Below are 12,275 nucleotides of genomic sequence, written 5' to 3' on the forward strand. Positions count from 1 at the left end.
TCACTCACTTTGGCACCAAAATTTTCCATTTAGCATCTGGCATATTTTTAGCACCAACTTGGCAGCAACAATATGCGCCATCGCCTTAGGGGTGATCCATTAATTACAATTACATCACATGTTTAGGGGGAGGGAGGGGGTCAAGAAAATGTGAAGGGGGGAGGGGTTTGCCAAATGTGACCAAGTGTGACAAGGAGGGGGGGAGGGGTAAAAAAACCTTGAAATTCGTGTGACGTAATTAATGGATGACCCCTTATGTGGTTCATATTTTCATATGAATTTTGACTGTTGTGGACCGATGGACGTCGACGGACTATATATGAATATTTTTTTTTATGGCAAATAAATTCAGTTAAATTGATCTCTGATTTTTTCGTGGATTGACAATTTGAGTTCCGTTTTGCAGATTTGATCAGCAATTTAATCAGGTCGGGTGAAAATTGTCCTATCTGGACTGGCCTTCACTGATCTTGTATGTATTTATTTACCTACATAAATTTACAGCGGGCCTACCACGAACGTCGATGATGAAAATTTCGAGCAACTACCTCATTTACTCCAATTAAGGCGTAATTAGATTGACAGAGATAGTTGCTGCCAATTTTCGACTTTCAATGTTCGCGGTTATACGCCTGAAATGGAGAAGCTTTGCTCGCATTTTGAGCTCACTTGGTCAATAATAAGGCTGGCCGCAGACGTACGGAATTATGTGTATAGCGACGTCCCGTTCACACCTGACCGTCCGGAAACCAAATGAAAATTCCGTGCGTCTACGGCCAGCCTATATTGCCAAACAACAACAGACTCGTAACTGTCGTAACTATATTCTGTCAAGCCATTCCGTTAGTAAATAAAAACGACAAATTAAAAAAAAAAGTAGGCGCGAAGGATTATCATCAATCAAGGATTATCAAAATTTGAATTTCGGGCCTTTTTCTACTGACAAAGTACGGTGTTTTTAGTGAATATTTTTAGACACCATATTATTTTAAGTGTCTATTTTCAACTGACATTTTAGCATTTTTTTTAGCATATTTCAAAAAACTTTGGCATAATTTTGGCATAATCTAGACATTAGTCTAGAATTTTTTCAAAATCCGAGTTGGCAACACTGTGGACTGTCAGCGTCAAATAAAATGAATAAAATCCTTGTCCAATCAGTCTGAGTTGGTCTGAGTAAATTACATTTTTGTATATTTTTAAAAGAAATGTCCAACGAGAACACTTTGGATTTGCACTACGTACACCAAAGCTTCCAACGAAGCCTAAAAGAAGACGACGATGTTGTCGTGGAAGCGTATATTGATGGATACAATGAACTAGTCAAGTAAGCGAATTTCTTTATTATGAAACGTTGTAGTTGGTTTACTTATAAAATATTAATGAGAATAATTGTGTAGGTTCTTAAATCTCATCGGTTCGGTGTTCTCGTTCGTGAGCAGCGACGTAAAAAGCAAAATTAAGGTGATGGATAAACATAAGGATGGTGAAGACGCTGTGTACTATGATTCTTTTAAGAAAATGATGAAGTACGAGAAGGAAACAAACTTACACGAGAAAAGCGGGTTCGTCTCTGGCTCTAGGACGATGCTGAGGCTCCACAGAGGTCTAGGTCAGTACTTTTTCTATGTTGTGTGTTCTGCATGCATAACTTTCAGAAAGTAATTTCACACTCATTTGGTCTTACAAATATAGACCTTATTTGAATGCGTTAAAACTTATATTGCATTGTCATTGTTTAGTAGGATACGAGGTTTCAGAAATAATTAATTTGCAAGATAACACTTGGGTGGTATTTAAGCATGTTGAATTGGAGTAATAATCTTAGATAACTGACATTATTTTGGCCATGAAATAATATTGACTGCTTTTTCCTCGTTTGATAAGAATGAGGGCTCTTATCACTGTGGAATAAGGTCTATTAATGAATAACTATGACATTAAATCATATGAGTATACCAGAATATTGTGATTTATATTTATGTTGTGATTGTTAACAAAAAAATATTTGTAAATATTGAATAAAAATTATTGATAACTATCACAAATGGCAAAAAACATTCACATATATGGGGAAAAACAAATATACAAAGCCCAAAAAAGAAAGAAAATACTGGCCAAGTGGGAGTCATACTTGCGCACGAAGGGTTCCATACCATTACGCAAAAAAGGGGCAAAAGGTCACATTTGTTATTTAAGTAAAAACTAACAAACTATCATAAATAATAATCACAAAACTAACACACACACACACACACACACACATGTGCGGTCATCAACATGTTCATGGTTATTGGACACACACAATAGAAATGACAATGTACCACCATGTACTCTATGAATGTGATAAGTGGTCACCATAATGGAGCTTATGGAATGCAATAGGGTCATCTCACAACAGAGTGAATCACCATTTTAATTGCATTCCTTTTATCCTTTTGTAGTTCCAGAGGGACCAGAGGAGGCAGTAATAGTAGGGTGATTCGCCAGTAACTGGCCACCCTAAACTAAAAATTAATTCTATTCATAAACAAATTCATTTTAGTATAAGGTGGCTATTGAAGGCTGGTCAGTTATTGAAAACTTATACTAAAATGAATTCTGTTTATAGGTGAATAGAATTCCTTTTTAGTTTAGGGTGGCCAGTTATTGGCCGGTGGCCAGTTACTGGCGAATTACCCTATACGCAGTTAATATAAAAAAACAATAAAAAGAGAAAAAAACATTATCATACATTATTTGGGACAGTCGCATGAAAGTCTGAACGGGTTACAGTTACAAGAATGATCTGAAATTTATTTTCAGTGTTTTGAAGTAACAGAAACATATTTAGAGGGTATGCATTATTCACTTCTAAAAATCGTAAAATAAGGGACTTCCTACTCTGTAAGGTATATCAGGGATGTTGCAAATATTCGCATCCTCATCCGCGGAACATCCGCATTATTTTCGACATCCGCATCTGCATCCGCACCCGCATAAAATCGATGCGGAGCTCATGCGGATGCGGATGTCGACCAAGTCAGTAACAGGAACGTCTTAGCGGCGCCGTAAGTGCTAGATAATTTCGTCATTATATATAACGAAATCGTCTAGATCCCGAAAAGTCGGCTAAGTTACTGTTTATTAAATAGAACGCACCTATATTCTTGCTCAAATACTAAACGATTCGTTTTTTTAATAAAAAAACCGGTCAAGTGCGAGTCGTACTCGCGTCCCAAGGGTTCCGTACTGCACACATTTTCGAACGAGCGAGCAAAGCGAAGTTCTTAAGTACATTCAACTGTTCATTCAATTGTTCCACTGGCTAGGGGCACGCCCCGGCTTTTCCGTGTTTTAACTGAGCTATCAGAGGATAGTTACGCAATTTTTTTTTTTGTTCAAGTATTGTGTTAAGCATAGTGCCTACATTTTTTTGCATTGGTTAGGCGAATCTCTGTTATTTCAAGATAACAGGGCTATAACCGCGCAAATCGAAATTCGCAAATAACTGGCATTTCTCTCCGTCACTCTAATTACGGTTTCATTGGAGTAAAAGAGAAATCTCCGCAATTTGCGAACTTCGGTGTTCGCGGTAGACCCTCTGATATACGGCAGTTCAGCGGCTTCAGCCTTCTCATTTAGCTACTCGTACTTAAACCAATTATTTGTTTTTATTATTTGTTCTGTTTGAGCACTAACCTCCTACAGCTCATCCTTCGACCTTACGTGGAGACGCACCTCTCTCGGATGCTTCAGGCCTTCGGCCCAACGCAGAGCTTGGCCTTCGACCTTCGCACTAGCTGTCCACACCACGTTTCACGTAAACAATTGCGGTTGTGGCCCTGATAGAGCTTATCCGCAATTCTTATTCTTAAGTCTGGCTCACGCTTAATTGCAGACTTTTTATACATTTTTCCAGTAATAGGTATCGGGCCCAATCGCTTAACAAAAGATCAGAACAAAATCGACGATCTCCTTTGTAGGAAGCATGCACATGTCAGAGGCTCCGGGCATTCAGGGCCTTCGACATTCGCATTCAGACACTTGTACTGTAATTGTTCTGTGTTTGAGCACTAACCTCCCGCAACTCCACCTTCGGCCGTGCGTTTCAAAGTCTCTGGGGGAAGCTTCGGGCCTTCGGCCCTACGCGTAGCTCGGCCTTCGGCCTTCGCAACAGCTGTCCACACCACGTTTCACGTAAACCATTACGGCTGTGTCCCTAAAACAGCCCAACCACGTTTTTTTATTTTAAGTCAGACTCACGCTTGACTGTAGATTTCTAATAGGTTTTCCTGTCATCTAGAGGTGAAGAACTATCATGTGTATTTTTTTTTATTTTAGACCCAGTAGTATCGGAAATAAGGTGGTCATTTTTTGCCTTTTTCTTAAATAACTTCTAAACTATTTCATATACAATTATAGAAAAAATATATTTGAAATCCTCAAAATAAGCCTTTCATTTAATATGTAACACGGTATGGTTTGCAAAACTTAGTTTTTTTAATTTTCTCATATTTCCCCTAAAAGTGCCCCCTATGCTTAAAATTCATTTGTTTTTATTACATGTCCATCTTTGGGTCACAGACTTCCACATGTGTACCAAATTTCAACTTCATTGGTCCAGTAGTTTTTGAGCAAATAGCCTGTGACAGACGGACGGACAGACAGACGCACGAGTGATCCTATAAGGGTTCCGTTTTTTCCTTTTGAGTTACGGAACCCTAAAAATTACTAAAAATGTAATATTTGACGTTTTTTAAGTACCAAATCTTGACATCCGCACCCGCGGATGTCAAAAAATCTGCATCCGCAACATCCCTGAGGTATATGATAGGCCTACGAAAATCGAAATAATTTACAATTTACTTGAGGTTTCATTTTATTCATGATTCAAATTAGGAGGGAGTTAAATCTTCTCGGGCAGAGGTGTAGGGTTAGACCCTAGCTTTATTTGACGTTCATAAGTGCATTGAAATATGCCTTCTTGAAAAATAAACTATCTTACAATCCCCTTAAAAACTGTCGTAAGTCGTTTCCCAGGCCTTATCGCCTTACCGAATTTTATCTAAATCGGTTCAGAGATAAGAGACAGACAATTTCGCATTTACAATATTAGGGATTTAAATCAAGGACCACCAGCTTCCCAGGCACAGTCATTAATTCTTAAGACGCGAGATTCTAATAAATTAAGGCACAGGCTAAGGCCTTGTGAAGTATTTTACATGTAGGTAAGTTGAAAGAATGTCACCTACTTTTTTATTATTAAATATAGGTATGTAGTTTGTCTCTAAGGTTTGATCAATGTCAAAGTCATTAATTTTGAGTCAACTAATTGTGTCAATAGCTACTAAGATTTATTTACGAATATGATATTAATTTGGGTCAAGTCACTTAAAAACAAATGACTCAACATATATACCTATCAAGCTAATTTCTCTTGTGGGATGCTTTGAAACTTTGCCAAGGGTTTTTTCTAAATTGCTAGCGTGAAAAACTACTTCAGACTGTATTTTCTATGAATAAAATTAGATGAAACTATACTGAAAGTCATCTTAGTCATCAAAACATAAATAACATTCAAATAGCACTGAAGACTAATGTGAGTAACAAAATAACTGAAAACTATGATTTTAGGGTTCCGTACCCAAAGGGTAAAACGGGACCCTATTACTAAGACTCCGCTGTCCGTCCGTCTGTCACCAGGCTGTATCTCACGAATCCTGATAGTTGAAATTTTCACAGATGATGTATTTCTGTTGCCGCTATAACAACAAATACTAAAAAGTACGGAACCCTCGGTGGGCGAGTCCGACTCGCACTTGTCTGGTTTTTAAGTGACTATGGCAGAATATGTGCCAGCCTTCTCTTATTTGTTTAGTATCTCATCATCATCATCATCTCAGCCATAAGACGTCATCTGCTGAACATAGGCCTCCCCCTTTGGGGGGTGAATGCCATAATCGCCACGCTTGGCAGGCGGGTTGGCGATCGCAGTCGAGTACACCGAATTTGAGGGACGCTGCTGCCCGTCCACCGGTGGTCTTGGACGTAGTTATCTGCTTTGGTTTAAATGACGTATTCTATGTCACAGCCTATTGTTTTTGTCTTCTTCCTCGCGTTATCCCGGCATTTTGCCATGCTCATGGGAGCCCCGAATCCGCTTGACGACTAATTAACCCCATAATTTGACGTAGGGACTAGTTTTTACGAAAGCTACTGCCATCTAACCTTCCAACCCAGAGGGGAAACTAGGTCTTATTGGGATTAGTCCGGTTTCCTCACGATGTTTTCCTTCGCCGAAAAGCAACTGATAGTATATATCGAATGATATTTCGTACATAAGTTTCGAAAAACTCATTGGTTATATGAGCCGGGGTTTGAACTCGCGACCTCCGGATTGAAAGTCGCACGCTCTTACCGCTAGGCCGCCAGCGCTTCTATTGTCACAGCGTCAAAGCGGGTTATTCCCACTAGTTACCACCAAGTTGTTACCAGTGGTAACTACTGGGAATTTTTTTCCCACCTTTTACCACTGGTAACTACTGGGAATAAAAATTCCCAGTAGCTACCACCAACTCGGTTTAGTGGTAACTACTGGGAATTTTTATTCCCAGTAGTTACCACCAAAATTTTGTTAGAGTTAAATACTAATAAAAACACTATAAATAGTGTAGTATAAATATATAGAGTAATTTAATAAATAATTATAAGTCGATTAGTGTTTTAGTAAACTCCCTTAAAAGTGACCAAATATTGATACAGTTTAACCTGTACTAGTACAAAAACTATGATATATGTACTTAAGGATAAATTTAATAATCCATTTAGATGATTTTTCAAGTGATTTTATTAGGTAATTCAAAATAACTCTATTTATACTATTCATACCTACTGTTTTTATTAGTATTTAACTCTAACAAAGTGGTAAAAGGTGGGAAAAAAAATCCCAGTAGTTACCACTGGTAAAAACTTGGTGGTAACTAGTGGGAATAACCCGTCAAAGCCTATTGTTTTTGTAAGCTAAATAAATTATATTATCTCATCTTTGTTGCAGACTTTATAAGACTGTTCCTCAAAAAGCTAGGCGAGTCGGACGACGCAGTCAACACATGTACAGAATGCCAGCACGCGTACAACTCAACGTTAGCCGAGTTCCATCCGTGGTACATCCGGAAAGCTGCCACGCTAGCGATGCATGCGTTGCCCAACCGGCCCGACTTACTTAAGAAGGTAAACTAACATATTTTTAAACACATACCTATAGTCTGTATCTTTAGGTATTTAAATAAAAGTAAACAAACAATTTGTACATTTTCGGGTAGGTATAACATTTATTGGTTATCCAACCAAATACAAAACCGCCTGGATATGTCAATGAACGGCCTGACTTTAACCCACATTATTTGATCATATAATGTTTTCATCTACCCACAACTGGCTTAAGGAGCCATTTCAGGGTAGATTTTGTTTACTTTTATTTAAATAAGTACCTAAAGATACAGAGTATACATATAGAGAATGCGAACCTACAACTTGATGCTTGCTGAGTTCAATCCGTAATACATTCCTACTACTTTAGCCGTGCTTATATAGTTCGTCTTTATAACATTAGCAAAAAGGTAAACAATCTTGACGTGTATTTTTATTGAAAAACACTTTTGAAAAATAAGGTACGGCAAATATGTTACAATTATGAATCATATGCGATTATTTACATTATTTTGCTTTCATAAGTAATAGTTACTGATTTTTAAAAGCGTTTTTCAATAAAAAGACACCACGAGATCGCGTAGTCTTTTTCTAATGCTAAAAAAAACGAACTATAGTAATAAAAAATAAAAAAATTCAACGGTTAAGCACCTAAGTGAACGTGCCTAGGTACATATATATTGTACCTGCCGTAGGTACAAAGTGCATCTAACAACATTCAACAATACGGAAACTGAAATCGTGACCAACATTTTATCGTATTAATGAAGACACCGTGTTACAATTTAAAAACCTTATTATAATGATATAGGGTCTATTTTTAAATGCAATGCTCATGCAAACTTTACGCTATATTATCGAGGAATCTGGTCAACCTTGGACGCGTTCGAAGATATAGATAGCTTAGAAATAGTCATTGTACTTACACATTAAGTAACTAATATTACCTTTTTACCTTTTATGAATGATGGCAATTGGACAATGGGTCCTTTTTATCTTTAGTTTCCAAAAGAATAAACATATTTTCCAAAAGAATAAAAGTTAAATACAAAAAAAGAAGTGTACGAATAGTACTACCTTATGTCCCTCTGGTAGAGTGTTATTACCATCCCGCTAGCGTGGGTGTTTAAGCAATCGAGCCAACCAGCGTAACATGACCGAGCGATGTACTACCCGAGCGTAATTGGAATGCGAGCCTATGCTGGTTAGTTCGAGCAATCAGCCCATCCGAAGCGCGCCCTAAGCGGTTTTAATAACAACCATGGCCCGAGTACAAATTATGAATACCTACATATTCCAGGTTTGCGTCGTGTTATAATAGAACGAAATGAAGTAGCGGTAAATGACAAAACGAAATCAGTTCTGTCGGTTTTTGACTGATTTGTTTGGTACTGGGAATAAAAATTCCCAGTAGTTACCAGTGGTAAAAGGTGGGAAAAAAATTCCCAGTAGTTACCACTGGTAAGAACTTGGTGGTAACTAGTGGGAATAACCCAAAAAGTCGTGAAACGTGGACACTCACGGTAGGACTGGTCCATAAATTCAAAGTCGCTCAGCGAGCTATGGAAAGGGCTATGCTCGGAGTCTCTTCGTCAGAGAACTAAAGTCGTCGACATAGCCCACCGGATTAGCCTGCTGAAGTGGCAGTGGGCCGGTCATATTAGCCATAGAACCGCTAACCGTTGGGGTAGACGAGTTCTCCAGTGGAGACCGCGCATCGGCAAACGTAGCGTAGGACGCCCTCAGACTAGTCACTAGATGGATCGATGACATTCGCAAGGCGGCTGGCAAGAGCTGTATCATAGTTGCCACAAATCGTGCTCATTGGCGTGCAATAGAAGAGGCATAGGTCCAGCAGTGGACGAGAGTAGGCTGATCATGATGATGAAAAAAATCGTGATACTAAATTAAAATACTTACCTATATAATATATCGCACGTATGCCGATCTCTCATGCTGATAAGAGTTAGTACTGGCTGATAAGAGATATGGCAGTAAATTGAATAGTAAGTGCTTCTGATTATCGGACACGGTAAAGTTAACGCTAATTAAAGACGCCGCAACGGAATAGGCATAGTACCATCGCCCACACTGTTAATTGACAGTTTGTAAACCTTATTACAAAAGGCATAAGGTCAGCCGATGGGCAGTTAAGAGTCTTGAAAGTTGTAAGACTGGGTGAATATAAATAATATCAGTCAGACTATCAGAAACTTGAAAGCGGCTTTATTTGGATATATTATTATATGTACTAAGGTAAATGTGGAGAAGACCGTCTGCTCTTTGTTTGTTTTGTGCGCAGGATACAAAACTTACAGAAGGTCTTTAGAGCCACCCCACACTAGCGTCTTTTGAGCGTCGGCGTATAGCCAGCGCTATGGAAAATGACGTTGCTGCGCGGTTGCGCCAACGTTGCGTCGAGCAGCAGCCATAGAGTTGACTCGACGCCGACGCTCGGAAGACGCTAGTGTGTGATGGCTCTAGACTCTAGAGCAGGGTAGGGCGATGATAGAGGGTTGCTCCTTAATACTCTAGACTCTAGAGTATTAAGGAGCAACCCTCTATCTTTCTGACTGTGTCTCAGCGATGTACGTATACACTATACAAATACCAGAGTTCTTGTGACTGTCTTCCCCAACCATACATTTTATATGCCGGTCTTCCCCACTCACATAAATCTTGAATTTGACACTTTAAATCTAACATTTTTTTTTGTTAGCCTGGTTTAGTGTCGAAAAGGAGATGGCGGGACGACTTGGACGCATTTTATATGGATTGGCGGGAACGTACAAATGACAGGGTTGAGTGGAGGAAAGGAGGGGAGGCCTTTGCCCAGCAGTGGGACACTAAACCAGGCTAACAAAAAAATCTAACATTTATTAGTTTATTTTTTCAAGTAGGCATATTAAATACAATGCATGTATGAACGTCAAATAAAGCTAGACCAGCTCATTTAGAGGAAGGTATCCCAATATAGGACCGGCAAGAAAGTCGGCGGGACACATCTTTTCAAAACATTACATCTTATCACTAATATGCATTAAAATCTTTTTTTTTTTCATAAAAATGACTCGTTATTTTTTGCCACAGATCTTCGGCTCCGAAGACAGCCTCACAGCGGCGCTAGCCATCCTACCACAGACCCTCGCGTCTTGCGACGAAGTCTACAACCGTGTGGAACAGCTCTACACAGACTTTGACTTCCACGGCCTACCTTAATGTTGCCAGGTGAAAATATTCGAGACATTGCCAGATGAAAAAGTGATAATTAGGTTACGTTCAGAATTATGTTTTTATAAGTATTCATAACTAACATTTACAGTTAAAGGTTTGTATTTCAAAATTCAGATAGTCAAATTTGCATGCATATACATATAAAAGGAAAGTGCTAAAAAGTCTATTATAACTCTGCACTCATTTTGAAGTGATTTGATTTATTTATGTCAGACGTTTGTTTATGATTTATTTGATTTATTTTTGTAGACACACATAAGTTTACAGCTTACGCCCATACACTTACATGCAATTTAAATTGCTAAATTTTGGAGTATGATACAAATAAAATTAGATTAAACATTAAAATGGTGATAAAGCGTGAAAGTCAAAAATGAAAATGTGACTTTTATAATAGAACTTCCACACTCTATCACTGCAAAACGGTGTGCAGAGTCAGCTTGGTCCGGCATTCAAATAAATGATCCGGATATGATATATTAACCCTTTGAACTCCAGACGGCGCGCGAATATGCCGTGCCCCGGACGCCAGGCGATCACGATTATTTAAGCGAAATTGAACTTTACGGAGTCTCGCGTAAATCCCTATTGAATTGGCGAAGCTGACGGCTGTAGCCGTCGTTGGCGCCCTTGGCAAGACTTTCCGATGACGTCCACAGCCGTCTGTGGCGGTTAATGGGTTAATGTAATAATTGAACCAGAACCATAAATTTCGCTCTATTTCCGCATGTCTAACTCAAAAGAAAGGGTAATCTTAGAGTCACTAGTTACAGATGTAGTGGATACCTAATTGTTTTCCATCGTTTTTTCTGGGAAACGTTCGTATTTGTCATGCTGCTTCAGTATACTTCAGTACTTTTTGTATCGAGACTGACTGAAATAGCAACACACTTTAAATAAATAAATAAAATAAATAAATAAATATTGGGGACATCTTACACAGATCAACCTAGCCCCAAACTAAGCAAAGCTTGTACTATGGGTGCTAGGCGACGATATACATACTTATATAGATAAATACATACTTATATACATAGAAAACACCCATGACTCAGGAACAAATATTAGTGTTGATCACATAAATAAATGCCCTTACTGGGATTCGAACCCAGGACCATCGGATTCGCAGGCAGGGTCACTACCCACTAGGCCAGACTGGTCGTCAAACGTCTTTCGTACGTTTCCGTAAAATACGATGGAAAATAATTATGGACTACATCTGTACAGATCTTTTTAAGCTGTCATTTGAAAACACGAGCCTACATGATACTATGATAGCTTAATCTGCCAATGCAATATGCAGTATTTTCTTACGTATTTTTCCCCAGAATCCTTTTTAAATACCATAAACCATACAGCCTTCTTGCGTCAGCTAGAGTTAATAACTCGAGGAAATCTGATGTTCAGTAGCCTTACCACGACTGCCTTACCAGTGTCAAACTGACATGTTCGCTAACGTCTGCGTAACTTACTTTCTATAGCCTAGTTAGGCCCAACTTCCTACCTATAGTACTTATTCAGTTTGATGAAATTTAAATCATATCCAATTGGAACAGAGTTGCATTTGTTTTGTTGCGTTAAATTTTTATACAAAGCAATATCAACTCCATTTCTTACAGTATAGGTTCAAATTGCACTGGCAACTTTTGGAGATTTCATTTGTATGGCTGGGCCTTAGGAGGATACATGCTGCTCGCACTAATATGCGAGTACGAGCGAGATGCATAGAAAGTAACTTACGCACACGATTTATTGCCTGTTAATAAATGTCGGATTTAAGTTATATGACTCTGGCTGACAGTTAATATTATATTAGGGATTCAGTAAGATATGATATGATATGTTCATAT

At 38.6% G+C, this 12,275-nt stretch overlaps 1 protein-coding gene across 1 annotated transcript; it reads left to right on the top strand.

Moving 5' to 3' along the window:
- The first annotated feature begins 1,185 nt into the window (after positions 1 to 1,185).
- LOC134798113 (ceramide-1-phosphate transfer protein) lies at positions 1,186 to 11,092 on the top strand. Its single transcript, XM_063770453.1, has 4 exons — positions 1,186 to 1,327; positions 1,401 to 1,612; positions 7,037 to 7,212; positions 10,282 to 11,092. The coding sequence occupies exons 1-4, from the start codon at positions 1,209 to 1,211 to the stop codon at positions 10,408 to 10,410; spliced, it is 636 nt and encodes a 211-aa protein (XP_063626523.1). The 5' UTR covers positions 1,186 to 1,208; the 3' UTR covers positions 10,411 to 11,092.
- The last annotated feature ends 1,183 nt before the right edge of the window (positions 11,093 to 12,275 follow it).

The sequence above is a fragment of the Cydia splendana genome, chromosome 16, assembly GCF_910591565.1.
Source record: "Cydia splendana chromosome 16, ilCydSple1.2, whole genome shotgun sequence".
Classification (NCBI taxonomy): Eukaryota; Metazoa; Arthropoda; class Insecta; order Lepidoptera; family Tortricidae; genus Cydia; species Cydia splendana.